We start from the raw sequence: 17,044 nt of genomic DNA, 5'->3' as shown, positions 1-17,044 counted from the left end.
AGGACATCCAGCATTTAAAAAAAAAAATCTGTCAAATCAAACATGTGGAGCTACCCACTGTGGCAAAATCTTGTGAATAAGTGAACAGCTGAAAGTAGCTGCTTCTTCTTTTTTTTATGTCTTCTGATTGTAATTATCCTCAGTGAGCACACTTCAACCACACACAACCTTTACAGACTGTAAGGACAGTCCCCATGTGGGTTTTAATACAATTAAATTCACTCATAGTGTGGTCTGCTGATCACTGGAACCACCAACCTAGTTTAATTCATACGACTCCCACAAGACCATTTATGTGAGTCTGTTACTGTGTCTCTTTCCCCACCTATCTCCCCCATATGTCATTGTCTCCCATCCTGGTGTCATTTGTCACTGTCACTTTCATGTTCTCTCTTTTTCTCTCCCTTTTTCCCAAAATGTGTGCCTTCTTTACTCTCACTGTATGTGGGTTCTGCTGTTAACCACATACACTGAAGAGGTCCTGGGGAAAAGTCTGCAGTTTTCGTGGAAACCATTAAATATAAATGTCTAATCTTACCAATTACCTGACACGAGCCCTAAATGTCTTTTGAAATGTCTTTACAAAAGGCTTGAGGTATGATTTCCTGCATTCATAGTTTTTATGCACAATGTCAAAGATAAGCACTTTGGATAGAACTTGCATGTAAAAATGTATCATTGTACCATTACAACTAAAATAACAGGAAAAAAAAGACATTAAATGCGGAGAGATTTTTTTCTCCAAATCTTGCATATACACAAAAGCTCTCTCGTATACTGCTTCTGTTCATTTCTGATTATATATTTAGATATAATGACATCTGTGCCTTCTGTGGCATCTGTGATTTTCACTCTGTTATGCTCAATTTATCAATCAGCTTGACTTATTAACAACCCTAAACTACAATACTATGTTATACTGAAATAAAGTGAAAAACTGAGTAAATTCAGTACATACAATTAAGTTGTATAATGTCCTTGGAAGTTGTCCAGTAACTTTGTATCCCCAGACGATTATGGCAGAAATTTCAGCTCATTAAAATCTTGATTATCTTAATATATTTAAATTACTATTTGAATCACATTATATTTGATATCAACCTCCTTCATATTGCTGTCAATTAAATTTTAGATTAGGATTTTTTTTTAATCCTTCCTCTCCCTCTTTCATGTACTCGAACAGACATGTGTGCAAATGCACATATATACCGTTTCCCTCCTGAGCTCCTGAGCAGAGAAGATAAAACAAATGTTAGTAAAGAGTTCTCCTGGACCAAATGAAAGTCATTTATCAGACAAGCTGCTTTACTCGTAACGCAGACATTTATGGAAACTTGCACTATCACAAAACACACACACACACACACACTCACACTGAGTCTACATAAAAGTACTGTCCAAGATTCTAAGCCTGAAGCTAAGCTTGGCTGATTAGGTATGTAAGGAGATGTGTTTACGTGTTTCTCTCTTTTTTTCTTTTTTTTTTTTCAACCTTACAGGGCCTGAAACAGTGTTTTGGGATTTACATATGGGAGTCAAAATTCATGTCCCTACTTCAAATTATATGAGCGATGTTTTAAAAAAAAATAGGCTGTTTATTCTTACAGGAACACATGCAGCAGCATATCACTGACTATTTGTGTTTTAATTGTTTACAGGTAATTTCTCAACTGCGCATCCTGAGCCGCTCAGTCGCAACAGGTTCAAAGTTTGACAGGGAGCTCTGGTCAAATGGACTGTCACCGATCCTGAACTTATGGAAGAAACTCAACCAGGTTGGTTGTCTTTGCCTTTTCATATTGAGTTTTTATTGCCCTTGTTCTGCAAACCAAATTGGAAAGCTGCATCTGTAGCTGTAAAGGACTTCATTTGCACTGATTTTATGTCATTTTTCATTTCCATACTAATACTGCAGCATTTCTACTGTCACTGCACATCAACTAGTTGTAATATCAGTCCACACACACAGTCCAGTTGGCAACAAAAAAAGAACAATAAGTAGATATACAGGAAGCAAATGGAGAAGGGGAGAGGCAAGGCTATATACACAGACAGGGCAGACTGTTCACATTTGAATACAATCAAACACAGGTCAACATGAGGTTCACAGCAGAGCGAAAGACCCAAAAGCAGGAAGTAAAACCACGGTGAGACAACTAACCTTCCAAGTAAAACAGCAATAACAAAAAGACGAATAAAATAACTGAAGCATGAAGACTAACATTAAACATGAAGACAGGGAAGAGGGAATGTAGAAAGCAGGGGGTTAATGGAAAAACTAGGAACACAAAGGGCCTTAACAAAACCAACAGACAATAAGGGTCGTGACACCTAATTAAAAGTTGTGGGAGGTAATCGGATATTACTAGTGCGGTCAAAGGCTGTCACACACAGTGCGTTAGCCCCTGGCTTGCTTGGCCAAGAAGTACTGCTGTGTGCAGTTGCTTGGAGACTGGCACATTTTCAAATTAAAAGGACATCTGCCTCCACCTTTAACAATTTAGTCACCATGTATCAGTCTCCTCTCTCTGCCTCTCATGCTGTCAAGCACACATGCTTACTGTCTCCTTCTCTCTCATTTACACTTATGTCTCCTCTCCTTCTGTCTCTCTTCTTGCTCTTTCAGTCTCTTGTAGATGGAGTTGTTTTGTGCTTACTGAAAGGAAAATGGTTAACTGTGTTAATTGTTGCCATTGTGTCACCAGCAAGCTTTCCATAGATCACAATCAACCTCTGGCTGCTTTCAATTAACTATCCCTTTGTCATCAGCCAACCTTGTTGTTTGACCCTCAGTGGATCTGAACTTCCCAGTGTGCCATTTAAATGCACGTACTTGCATGTGTGCATTGTTTGTGCGTACAAACGTTTATGGTTTGTGGAAAATATGTTAGAGGTGTGTGTGTGTGTGTGTGTGCATATGTACAGGCATATTTATTTTTGGCAAATCATTATGTAGTCTGGAAAGACATGGGCAGAGCATGATACAGCAGAGACTGTTTATTTGGCTTTTTAGTTACATTTTTGAATGGAAACAATAGCTGAGCTCTAGTCAATCTGAATCCCATCCAACCAGCTTTTTTCTTCATTGTCTGTCTTCATCCCTTGGTCCTGCTATCCTTCTCTTCCTCTCTTTTTTTGCCTCTTTCTCTAACTAAGTTGTTGCAAGTAAGCAAAATAGGATCCACGTATAGAGTGTGATGGTTCTAATAGATTACAACAAAATCCAAGCATTTCTATTGTTTTATTTTTTTATGGTATACTTTGTATACAGAAGACAAAGTGTTTATCTATTGTAAACAAGTGCTCAGTCTCCACCCCTGTGTTTGCACTGTATGGAGCAAGAGAAAAAAAAATCCTGTTTAGTGATGCTGATGCTGATGTTACTGTAGGAATTTAGTATATGCATATATACATAGATCCATATGGAAATCCATAGATAATATTTCACCATTGTACTGTATAAGGGGGAAAAAAGATAGCATGCTAATGTAGCAGGAGTTCCTAAAGTGAACATACATCTTACTCTGAGTATTACGTAGACAATACTTGTTGCAAATGAAATGAGAAATCAGCATTAAGAGCCATACACTGAACTAGAACACATTCAAAACCCCTCAGAAAGTCTTATGAACTCTACTGGGTGGAACCATCACCTCATTCTGTTTCAATGATTGTGGTACAGAGCACTGTCATTTCATGTCAGTGCAAAATCGCCAATTTGTATACAGTTGCATTGACATCTGCAGGCTGCAGCATAAGAGTTGCATGATTTTATATAACCAGCAAACCATTCAGTATCTACAGATGAGATCATTGTAATCTTGAAAGAGACCACTCATCAGAAAGAAATATTTTTTCATAGGACGAAGGTGATCACGTAGAACAACTTCACACTGATGTACAGTGATCATTTCTGTATTGGAACAAGGACACTCAAATAGCTATAGCTCTCTCATAGTTTCTCTCATGTCTCTCATCTATCAGGGCTCCACACTAATCCACCAGAAGGTGGACCCACCTACAGAGAGTCAGAAATCACCGGTCCTTTCATTCATTTCTCTGGAACAGTTCAATGCCATCCGCATGGTCCAGGTGGGTGAAAGCATTACAAATGGTAGCTACATTAAAAATGGGCCACCACATGCTTTTTTTTTGGGGGGGGGGTAGTGGTACTCACCGTGTATGAATTCAACAGTAAAAGCAAAAGACTGAGACTTGTATGTAAATAAAGCTTGCTTTGTTTATTCAGAAAAAACTTATTAACATTACAAGCCATGAAGATGCATAAGCTAATTTCCCTTCATTGATTGTTCAAGTATGTTTATCATGTCATGTAATAGTTTTATTCATTTCTAGACACTCACAGTTATCTGTTTGTTTAAATGAACCAAGGCAATCAGTGGAAGCAGGCTTGATCACTACCTGCATCCAATAGCCATTTGCGTCATTATGACACATACAGTTGTGGTCATGTGAATGAATGTCATGGTAATTTGGGGCTTGATTGCACAGCATACAGTATGTACTGTATGTAAACTGTAAGTGTCATCACAGAGTATCCACCAGTCCCTGGCTGCTCTGAGCAAGGTCATCCGAGGGACTCAACTGTTAACTCCAGAAGTCCAGAAACTGGCCACTGCCCTACTAAATCAAGAGGTAAGACAGGAAAAAGACAGAGAAACTCAACCCTAACACTCTATGTGCTATTTTATGCTTTTGAGTACATGTGTTATCTAGAGTTTTTTAATGTATCTCGTGATGATTTATTGAATGGGGCGTAGTGCAATAAATGTGGAATACAACTGAAAATAAAATAGAAGGCCTTACCCTGATAGTATTACAAATGCACACACAGTCCCAAATGCTGTATGCAATGCATCTTTTAACTCACATTTAACTTACACCTTTTTACAATGTTGCTGGAGGTTTCTAGCTTTTACCATAAAATACACAGTTAGCTCTATGTTCAGTGACAGTGACAGTGTAAAATAAAGCTTTCTTTTTACCATATTGTTTTAGAGGGGGACTGCAATTCTTTTTATTCTGTGGTGAAATGAAGGCCACAGGGACAGGCCCGCATACAGTATACAGAGCTGACATGTAGACATGTAGCAAACACAATATGTATCCTTGTATGTCCCCAGGCTGAGTTGGGGACAAAGGGGATATTATGAGGTAGAGAAGAAGAGACACAGCCAACCTTTCACTCCTTCTGTGTGTAATCTCCAGAAAGAAGCCTTGGGCATAATTCCTATTTCGCTGCTTGCCTTCTCTCTCTTTTTGTATTAATCAGCAGGTTTTTAGTCTTATCCCCGTGCCCTCTCGACCAGCTCCAGTCTTTATCTGTCACATTTTGCAATCTTTGATTTCCTTACATTTTCTCTATCTTGCTAACTTTTTCTTTTAATATGCAGTTATGGTAAAAGTAAAGTGCACCCTCTGTCTATTCTAAGGTTTTTATATTATCAGGACATATTAAAAAATCACATGGTTCTTACCAGGCAAATTAGGACAGTGCAACTTCAGATAAACAACAGCTCGCAACATATTTCATTGTGTCATTGTTTAACAAAAATTATGCCAAAAATTAGAAACAATATGTAAGACTAGGAACACTCAATGATCCAGTAGCCCAAAGAACCACTTTTAGCTGCAATAGTAACTTTTTCTGTATGACGTTATCAGTATTTCACATCATTGTGGAGGAATTTTGGCACATACTTCTATATGATGTTGCTTCAGTTCATTGACATTTGCGGGGATTTACTGTTTCTTTCCTGTTGTGGTTTGGAGTTTGACTGGGACCGCTGCTGTTTGCTGCTGCGTTTGGGATCACTGATCTGTTTTAGGACTCAATTTGGCCAAGCTTAAGCTGTCAGACAGATGGCATCATATTTGACTCGTATACAAAGGATCTGACTGTCAACTCAATGACTGCAATGTGCACAGGTCCTGTGGCTTCAGAACAAGCCAAAATCATCGCCCTTCTATCACCATTCTTGACAGTTAGTGTTTGTGCTGATATATTGTGTATGATTTTCTCCAAACATGGCGCTGTGACATATGGCCAAACATCTCCACTTTGGTCTCATCTATTCTAAGAACAACATATAATATGCTGAGACCTATAGAATCTATGATCCAACCCTTGGGTTTTTTGCAGTTTCTCTGAGCATTGCACGGTCTGATTTTGGGGGGAAGTTGCTAAGATGTTCACTGATGGGAAGATTGGCAGCAATTTTGAATGCTTTCCACTTGTGAATAATCTTTATCAATAGATAGACTTTAAATTCTTTTGAATTACCTTATAACTCTTCCTAGATTGATGGGCAACAACAAACGCTTCTTTTAACATGCTCCAGACCAGAAAACTGCCAGAAGCTTTGCTTTTATAGAGGTGTTCGTACTTGCTGATGACCACTCTGCATTGGTTTATCACCACCTTGCTGGTACTTACCCTCTTAATTGCTATTGAAACAAGAAGGGTCTACTTTGTTTTCCACACGTCTTGTACATTTTGGGTATTTTTTTTTTTTTTAGTTTGTTTGTTGGTTTTAATAAATGTCACTGTGTAATGTGTAATGATTTGTAGTTCATCTGAGGTTATGTTTACCTTATTATAAGACCTACTAAAGACTGAACTTTTTATCATGTTCTGATATATAAAACCTATTCTGAATTTCCAAATAATAAAATATTTTAGTGATTTAAAAATATATGTAATTACAATTAAGTCAGTTATAAATGGGAACTGTACATATAATGTATTAAATAAAACAAAGCCATTTGTTTTATAATTTATAATTATATCTCTATATCATCTAATTTATATCTCAATTATAATTCTGTATCACAAAAATACTGTCCATCATCTGTTAGCACACTATGGTCTAAATAAAAACATATTTTAGATTTTAGACTTTTTTTAAAAGTCTGATTTCCACTTTTAAGCGTTCATTTTACAAGAGTGCCATAATTTACCATTTCTATGCCCTGATGTGGGTACACTTTACTTTAACCTTTTCCATTATTTACATTGTTTTCCTAAAAGAGCATACTTTGTCATCCATTTTAACTGACCTATGTAACTACTCGGTGCTATATATGAAACAGATGCAGTTACAGTTTTTATACAGGTTTTTATAAGAGTTCTGTTCAGCCTTCTCTGAGCTTTTTCCTTTATGGCCTGTCTAAAGATTTTCTCTCTGTAATATGCATAATCTCGATACTATGTTTTACTTGTTTGATAAACACAGAAATGCATTTTGTTAGCTGTATAGATCAGGAGAATTTTTTCAATATCATATCTTTTTTATCATAGCTCTTTTTCTTTTTTATATAAAAAAAGATCATAAATTTTGACCCACAATATTGTTTGAGGCTCTCTGATGTGTAGCTTCTCCCAGAGAGGGAGCATTTCTTGAGAACTAAATCAGAGTTTTGCCAAAAAAGATTTTGCCTAGAGTATAAAAATGTTGTTGTACCGTGGAAAAAGCAGCAGCAGCTGTTATGTTTCCTGTTGCACATTTTGCAGAAACACAAAATTCTCGGCATACATCGAATTTACTGGCAGCTAAATTTTTAACAAACACCTGATGACTTCTGTGACCCTAGCTGGCAGTATTTTTACATCACTGACAAGAAGCCCCTGAGTGAATTGGCCTAAGTGTGATTCTCCCCACAATGCTACAGTATGTGACTATAATATTTGGTCCAAACATTATTTTAAACCTGAGTAATTTAAAGAAACTTTATCACTGTCCAAGCAGTAAGTATTTAAGCATGTACAGCTTCAGTTATTTATGACTATATAAAGCCAAGGTTTCCAGGGGGGCAAACTAAGCAGACAATGATATTCTTCCCTCACACCAAAAGTTCAGTTGGCTGTCCTCCATGAGCCTGACTGAGGAGTTTTTCTATCTCGCTGTGGCCAGGTTTGGTGCTGAGAAAATCAATGTGTTTTTGGGGGGTTGCTTGTTTTTTTTTTCTTTTTTTTTGTTTCTTTTTTTGTTTTGAAAGTTCTTATGTTGCGACTGGGCACTACTACTACTACTACAAATGTCACTGAAAATTTTTACACAAGCAGAAAATTTAAATATGAGGTCAGATATAGCACCGGTAAGATAAGTGCCTTTGAAAGTGGGTGCTTCTTAAGGTAAGGCCTTGAATTTGTATTACACATTCAATTTTTTAAATATTACTTGAAAAAATCCTAATTACATACAACAGATACGCAGTTAACTGAGCATTTAGTGTCTTTTATAACAAAACAGAATATAAATTAGATTGGAGTCTTTACAGGAAATACTGTTGCATACAATGAGCAGATCACATGGATTAATGCCATTTTGCATTTGGGCTTCTATTAAAACCGACTGTTACTAATTAACCCCATTTAAATCAGAGAAGGTTAGAATGAGCTGATGATGCAATTTATGCATTTGAAAAATGCTCCATTTATGCTTGTGATAATGGAAAAGTGTAGCAGGCACAGTTCTGAGGGGATCAGCTCTGCTGCCCTTTTTCTCAGCTGTGCAGTAAAAAATAATTACATGACTGGAAAGAACCCAAACTACCTACCTTCTGATGGGGGGGTTGGGTTGTGTGAGAGTCATAAGCAGTGCTGCAAGACCGAAAAAGTGTTACCACTACCTTCATTTGATAGAAAGAGCATGATTATCAGGACATGGTGAGCGATGAGGAAATGGCTTTTTGATTAAAGGTGAAGTAATCTCTGTGATCAGTTAGATTTTCAGTACCACTTGTAGTAATTCGCAGGCCAATACTAATCATCATCATAGAAGCTTGGGTTTGTAACCAAAAAGTAGTTATTCAACATATTATCAACACATACATCGATCAGGCATAACATTAAGACCACTTACAGGTGACGTGATTAAGACAGATTTTCTCTTCATTATGGCACCTGTTAGTGGGCGGGATATATCAGTCGGGGTGCTTATGCTGACCCCTATCCACTGCTGAAAGCACCAGCAATGGCACAGAAGTATCAGAACTAGACCACGGAGAAATGGAAGAAGTTAGCCTGGTCTGATGCACATCATGTGCATGACCGGGTGTGTTCACTGCTCACTTGGGGAACACCTGGCACCAGGATGCAGAAAAAAGGAAAGCCAGCAGAGGCAGTTCACTGCTTTGGGCAATGTTCTGGTAGGAAACCTTGCCTCCTGCTACCTACCTAAACATTGTTGCAGACCTTGTACACACTTTCATTGATATATCAGGTAATCCCTGATGGCTGTGGCCTCTTTCAGCAGGATAATGTGGCATGCCACAAAGCAAAAATGGATCAGGAATGGTTTGAGAAGCACAACAACAAGTTTGAGGTGCTGATTTGGCCTCCAAATTCCCCAGATTTCAATTAATTGAGCATCCAGGATTCAATTGCTCAATTGAGCAAAAGGGGTGCCAATACAATATTAGGTAGGTGGTTATGATGTCATGTCTGATCGGTGTATATTGATTGCATTCCTGTATACATTTGGTTTGTGTCTCTGTTTTCTGCCACCCTTATCTTGTTAAAAAATAAAAATTAAAACAGCATTTTACACTTATTTGTACCATACAAATGGCAGTGACTTAACTTAAACCGGCATGTTTTTCCTCCTGAGACACTTCAGTGCAACACACACACATACATACACACACCCAACCACGCAGCAGGAGAGTGAGTGAATGGTTGACTTGCAGCTGAGAGACATGCAAAGTCTCTTTTATTTCCATTATGGCTTTCATGCCTAAATAACACCAAATTCTCAATTCTCAGCCTCCTGCTGTGCATGTTTGTGCGTGTGTGTGTGTGAGTCAAATCTTTGATCTCTGTTTAACGGTAACATACACGGCCTAACGTGTTCAGGAGTTAACATTCTTCTCCTGAGGGAAGCTTTCCTTTTCCAACCCTGCTAACATTTTACATTTGTCTGTGACTTCCATATTTAGACATTTCAGATATTGCTGCACGGACAAGACTGTCTGTGGATCTGCAACAGTTACTTACATGAGGAGACGGACAGACAATACTGTTTGTGTACACAAGAGTATTTTTCCGTTGTGAAGTTTAAGTTAGCATTGTAACAAGTCACAAATATATTTGGTATTTTTACAATGTACAAAATAGTGCCAGAGATTTATCTCAGTATCACCCAGCTGTAACTTTTTTGCATGTCATGACAGAAATTGAGGAGGGCATGTCACCAGTGACATCACAGAAACTTAAATATAGATTGCATTTTAGCTGGACCAGAGTGAGGGTGTTGCTGGGCGCGGCGTGCCCTTCAGTGACTTACACATATTGTTAAATTTGTATTTTGAATCGTGTCAAGGCGACTCGACAGGGGCTGATGTTGCTGCAGTCCTCCTGCAGATTAACTGTGGCTTGGCTGCCAGCATGGTTAGGAGAAGGAAATAGAGGCAGGTTCACATAGTGGCAGAGTAAACCTGCAGAGTACCCCTGTTTTGTTTTTGTTTTTTGTTTTTTTTAAAAACATGGTTTACATCACTCTTTTGCTTATACTCGTTTTTGTGATTTTTGTTTTTATTATTGCTTGCATTGACCTTTATTCTCTGTGCTTGTTTCCTCTTGTCTCAGTGTCCTTTAACATGGCAGAACAAATGGGAGGGACCAGAGGAGCCAATGCAGTACCTTAGAGCTGTAGTAACACGCGCCCTCGCCATACAGGTAACGCATGATGGATGGTATAGCGAAAAGACATAATCTGCTGTCTTTCTTTAGGAACCTGCTTTTCACCACAGTCACAAAAAGAATATTCAAACATCTATGAACATGCTATGCAATACATGACAAATAAAGGGTTCTCTCCGGGTACTCTGGTTTCCTCCCACAGTCCAAAGACATGGAGTTAGTATAATTGAAAACCCTAAATTGCCCATGTGAATGTGAGTGCGAATGGTTGTGTGTGTCTATATGTTAGTCCTGTGACAGACTGGCGACCTGTACTGGGTGTACCCTGCCTCTCGCCCTGGGATAGCCTCCAGCCCCCCCGCAACCCTGAAAAGGATAAGTGGAAGAGAATGGATGGATGGAAAAGTGCAAAAGTTTTGAGGCTTAATGCCACAATGGGAAACGGGTGCCAAAATATATGGAAAATCAGTACATAAGGCAAAAAAAAGAGTTTGCACAAAGCTCATTATTTGTTATGGTCACCTTTATTCTGTAACACAGCCTGAACACCTTTAGGCAGACTTAATTGCAATTTCTTTAAGTAGTCTTCTGGAATAGTTCTCCAGGCTTCTTGAAGGACATTCAAAGCTCTTCTTTGGATGTTGGCTTCCTTTTGTTCTCTTCTCTCTAAAGATAATTCCACACTGCTTCAATAATGTTGAAGTCTGTGTTCTGGGAATGCCAATCCATGACTAATAGTGTTCTACTGTGTGTTTCCACTGTCCAGGTATGTTTTTACTACACTGGCAGTGTGTTTGGGATCATTATCATGCTCGAAAATGAAACTGTTGCCAATCAGACGCTTTCTAGATAGTACTGCACGGTGGTTCATTATCTGATTGTACTTTCCAGTGTTGATAATTACATTAAATTTTGGCAAGATCCCGAACCCCACTGGCTGAAATACAACCACAGCCATGTCAGAGCCTCAACCATGTATTATAAATGGTTATAGACACTCGCCGTTGTCCAAATTTCAAATTTGGATCCATTACTCCAAAAGACCTATTGGCACCGATTTTCAGTTCAGTAATTTAGCATACCTCAGCATTTTCTCCCTGTTTCCCTTCCTCAAGAATGGCTCCTTGATAGCTACCCTTCCACTGAGAGCAATTCTGATGAGGCTTCAGTAGATGGATCAACTGAAGGTTCAGAGGACTATGACAGTCCTGTACTCCACTTACCCAGTTTGCTCAGGCTTTTTAACGAAACTCTACACACCGTTCCGAGATATGGCACATTTTTGGCTAATTGTTCTTTTGGAATCACCTTGTTCGTGCAAATATATGTGTTGTCTTTTCCACTTTTGTAAATAATGCGTTGGTTCTTTGCACAGGTTTATCTCTTAAAGTTAGGTGTAATTGTCTACACATGAATGAATAATAGGTCAGTGTTTAAGTGGCTTGACAACCAAAAAGAAACCCAGATATTTCCCTGAAAATGGTCAGGCACGAGGACTGGAGTGAAACTGAGTGTAAAAGCAGCCGATGTCCGAAGAAAAACACTGAAAGACCTTCAAAAAAATGTGAAGAACTATTGCTTGAGACCACTTTGAAAAATTAAAAGAAATTAAAAGCTCCATAGAAGCAAAAGAAAAAGTCTTTGCACCGTAGTGTGTAACAGTTGTGATCATTTAGTTTTAATTATTTCTTCAGGGGCTGAAATTCACAAGAGCCCACTACTATAAGAGCACCTTTGTCCTCAACAAAACATGGTATTTTCTGATGACCTAAGTTAAAAATTGAGATGGCCTTGAGAATCCTCTGTAGTGCTGCTCTCAAAGGAAGGAGTAGAGTAGAGCGTAAGAGTTTTCTAATCAGCATTTGAGGGATCCATTTAAATTCATCATGCATTTATCCTACCCAGAGCTTTGTCATTCAGCAGTGATGAATATTAACAGATTTTTCTTTTTAATTTTAATTCCAAAGGATTTAAAGAGAACCTCGCATTTCAGAGATCATAAAACATGAAGTGGAATCCCACTTTTTATAAACGGATCTCAAAACAACAAGAGGCCTGTAAGCTGAATTTGCGGTACTTTACATTATGACATACAGGGTGGTCTAGGCAATATGTTTATTAAAACGCTGCCAGAAAAATTCTTATGTTGTTTTCAATAGGGGTACATAAATAAAAGGGGATTATTCTATAAAAGCAGGAGGTTCTGGGAAGTGTCAGCCTTAGGTTGGTGCCAGGAAATAAGGGTTCTGGCGGAAATTCCTCTCTATCTCCGCTCAACTGTGTCTGACTGTACGCCTACTTCAATATGTTCTGGCAGACTAGAATGCACACATACACCCTCACGTTCAGAAATTATTTCTGTGTGGATGCATTTCATTATCTGCGTGGGCGAGCCTCCCTGCCTCTGTCTGTCTGCTGGCCTGCCTGCCTACCCATCTGTTTGTGTGTATGTCTGCCTGATACTCGATTTCTGTTTTTTTTTCTCTTTTTTTGCTCTGTCTGCTAGCCTCCCTGTCTACCTGCACTCCATCTGTCTTAGTATGTGTCTGTCTAGAGGCTGCGCTGTCCTTAACTGTCTGTTTCTGCCCATCAGCACTGAGTGATATCTCTGTTTGCAGCATGTCTGTATTCTATTAGCTAATCAGCGTAATAAAGGCGGACTCTTCCAGAGCTGCAGCTGTGTGGAGCTGCTGAAGAATAAAAAGCCAACAGCACAGCAGTGCACCCAGACGAACAGGACGACCTTGACAGCACTCAAATGCTTGCACACATACAGTATATACGCACAAATAGCATGAGCAACATCAGCACAACTCGGTTCGCTTTATTATTAATGCCCCAAAATCTTTCTTGGTGCATGCCTTGCTTTGATTATGTGTGCCCACATGCGCCCGGCTGCAAGTGTGTACTTGTGTGGATGTGAAGCTAGGATTTATGCATATTTCTTCTTGACATAAAGCGCATCTCAGTTTATCTCTAAAGCCAGTGCAGACTGATTCTGTGGTAAAAGTGAATCTATTAATAAAAGAGATTGGATCTCTATTGGAGAGATAAAATGTTTGCTCATTCCGCCTCCATTTGTCAGCATTTTTCTTCAGTTGACATTAAATCTTAGAGCTGCAGCCAACCGGGCTTAAATAATCTTTTGTATTTATAAAGTTTAAAAGCACAGTAAAATCAGTTGTGCTCTGCAGCATTTACCAGTAATAAAGTATTTTTGCTTGCCACACAATTTAATAATTTTTTTATCCCTTTTTGTTGTGACACAATAGAAGGCTGACATCTAATCAAAGCAGATGTTGCTGAATGTAGCAGACTGCATCAACATATTGGACGGGGCTAACAAAGCTCCAAGTCCATCTGCGCAGAATTACACACAGAATTATGTTTAACATCACTGTTTGTCTGGGTTAAGCATTTATTTTATTTTACTGTTTTTGCACAAAACCCAAGAATCTGGGAGTGTTTCCAGGATTATTTTTAAAGTTGGGGTGGCAAATCTTAATACTTGATTATAAATACAGTTAAGAAATTGCTGTAGAAAATATTCTGCATGGTTTTTGATCTCATGCACAGACCTTGTACAGATATATTTTGGGAAAAGCAGCACCGCACGTTGTTTTGTATTTAATTACTCTCTTACAAAGTGCTGAAACACGTATTTAGACTCATTACTTAAAAGAGAAGGATAGAAATAGAAATGGCATTACATAGAAATACCTTAATCAAGTACATTAAAACTGTACCTCAGAATAGTGCTTCAGTAAATGTACACCACTAGCCCTGTCCACGCGCTAATAAAATGGCGTTGGGCTTTGTAAGGTTTGTGGGCGTGCGTCTGTATGTGTATTATGTTCCCATTAGTGCATAATTGGTGTTCCAGTTTTATCAGCTTGTTGATGCGGTGATAAAAAGGTGAGGCATTAAATGGCCTATTAGCCACATTAGGCTGTACATTTTATTCTCTCCCTTTGTAACCCTTTTGGCTCCAATTTACAAATACACAATAACTGAGACAAAAATTACTCTGTCCAATTTAGGAATCATTCCACTGAAAGATACATGCTGGGTCCATGTATCTTTGGACCGTGACATTATTTATTATTTTAGCTGTTCCCCAAAATGTGGTCAAGTTACAGTTACATGATGAATATGAGTTTGAATTTCAACCTTTCACCTTTAATTTAAAGGTTTGAATGAAAATATTAGCTGTAATGTTTTTCTGAACAGTTCGGTGTTTTTAGAGGTTCAATATGTAATTGGACAAATTAACATATTAATAAATACTTTCTTGAAATGACCCCCTGAAGTGTGGCACTCGTGGCCCTCCCCAAATAATGGTTTTCCTGCTGTGTGTGTGTGTGTTTGGCCATTACTGCTGCTCTGTTCAGTTGTTGTTGATCGACTCAGACCAGGTGATTAACTCTGCAGAATATTCCACTACTTTACTTTTCAAAACCTGATGGATTGCTTTTACAGTATGTTTTGGTTCCATCTGTGCAGTGCCATGAAAACAAATATTTGCCCCCCTTCCTGATTTCTTCGTTTTCTGTTTTGTTTATTTTTTTCATATTTGTCACATTCACCTGTTTCAGATCATCAAAAACAAGCTTTAATATTAGAGAAAGATGACCCAAACAAATATAAAAAGTCCTACACCGTGTTACCATGATGTGGTGTAGCTAAGCTGTTCAGACCCATCTCTGTGCCTTTTTCTTTCATCAGAGTGCTCTGGGTTCCAGAACTCGCTGGCTTTTGTCTTGGATGTTTATGGCAAAGTCTAATCTGTTCTTTCTGTTTTTGAGGCGGGTGACTGGTTTGCATCTTGTAATGAATCTCCTTCTCTTTATGGTAGACCTGGATAATGATATGTCCCCTCCTGAAGAGTGTCCTTCCACTCAGCTGAATGTTATAAAGGGTTTTTTCATGGGAAAGGACCCTGTGGTCATCTGGCACTGTTATCTTCAGTGGATGTCTAAACCTTTTTATGTTGCAGTGCTCACCGGTGTGTCCCAAATGCACTCAATTCTTGATCTGACCACTCCTAAAGTCCCTGCTACCTCTCTGTTGGGTTTGTTTAGTGTATGTAGCCTGAGGACGGCCTGTTCCTCCTACAGTGAGTGCTCCTTTGACAGCATATTTTGGATTAACCCAAACAGCTTCCACTCTTCAGCTTAAATCCGGACCTCTGACCTGCCCAATTTATGGAAAAATGTACCCCATACTTGGCCATAAAACAGCTTTATAATTATGTATCCAATTACATCTGAGCCTCTGTTTATAAAGACACCTACAGTGGTTAATGCACTTTTTGTTTGTGTTTGTTTTTTTTGTTCAACCCCTCCAATTAAAACTGTGCTACACTTTAAGCCCATAGTCATTATTTAACTGAAACTAGAATAAGCTCTGGTACACACACACAAAAAAACCCCAAAAGCACATGGATCTAACTGTGTGTTTTATTTTATGAGAAGCTCAACACAAGCATGGAACGTAAACACGTTTTTTAGACTCCAAATCTGTGTCATATTTCCATGTGACATAAAACTGTGACGCCTTTGTGTAACAGATTTTATGCCTGCATTATGTGTTAGCTTTGAGTCTTTATTTTTGATTTGCTAAGTATTTGGCTCATTAATCTTTGCGTCTACACGTCTCTCTGTTTCTGTTTGTCTGTCTTTCTTTGCATACAGAGTTGGGTGGAACGTGCAAATAGACAGGCACTCCTGTCAGACATCCTAGATCTATCTGAGCTATTTCACCCTGATACCTTTCTCAATGCTTTGAGACAGGAAACTGCCAGGTAACACACACACACAAACACACACACTGGACACTTTTATAGGGGATTGAATAAGTGTATGTATCAATGTTAAAAAACGTATATTCATTTTGCTTTTTTTAAGGACCATGTCCTGTTCTATGGATAGTTTGGTGTTTGTTTCGTCATGGAGGAGTCCAATTGCACAAGCAAAACTACAAGTAAAGGTAAAGCCACATCAAACATACAGTAATCTACTGCTCATGCATGCGAACATCAGATCCTCACCTCCATCTACAGAAGAATAAAGGTGCTATAAACAAGGTAGACTGGCTGAGTGATAATTATTGGAGGAGAAGACAGCAAGAATAGATACAGATGCAGATAAGGAGGCAGGAGTTACAATACTGAAGAAAAAGGAGAAACTGGGGGTAAAAGAAAAGCAAAGAATTAGCCATTGTGCCAGATCTCAACTCTTTCAGAAGGGTACGTTACCCAGAATTATGCCTGATCATGGTACATGGGGATCACTCAGCTAACCCAAACTGCACTTTTGGAAATGTGCTCGGGCACAGCAAAGATCCTCCTGGTGTGAATAAAGCCTTTATTAGGGACAAGGC

General features: G+C 38.6%; 1 protein-coding gene across 3 annotated transcripts in view; it reads left to right on the top strand.

Annotated features, from left to right (window-relative positions):
- LOC116322966 (cytoplasmic dynein 2 heavy chain 1) overlaps positions 1-17,044 on the top strand; it is a 116,823-nt gene that overhangs the window by 96,543 nt on the left and 3,236 nt on the right. For all 3 annotated transcript variants that reach the window (XM_039597954.1, XM_039597953.1, XM_031743215.2), the window contains 6 exons: positions 1,659-1,775; positions 3,985-4,092; positions 4,555-4,656; positions 10,610-10,699; positions 16,357-16,466; positions 16,570-16,651. In XM_039597954.1, the coding sequence (XP_039453888.1) occupies positions 1,659-1,775; positions 3,985-4,092; positions 4,555-4,656; positions 10,610-10,699; positions 16,357-16,466; positions 16,570-16,651 (609 nt within the window). The remainder of the gene's footprint in view (positions 1-1,658; positions 1,776-3,984; positions 4,093-4,554; positions 4,657-10,609; positions 10,700-16,356; positions 16,467-16,569; positions 16,652-17,044) is intronic.

Source organism: Oreochromis aureus, linkage group 14 (assembly GCF_013358895.1).
Source record: "Oreochromis aureus strain Israel breed Guangdong linkage group 14, ZZ_aureus, whole genome shotgun sequence".
Classification (NCBI taxonomy): domain Eukaryota; kingdom Metazoa; phylum Chordata; class Actinopteri; order Cichliformes; family Cichlidae; genus Oreochromis; species Oreochromis aureus.
Note: the sequence above shows the minus strand (reverse complement) of the source record. Positions and strands in the feature narration are given on the sequence as shown.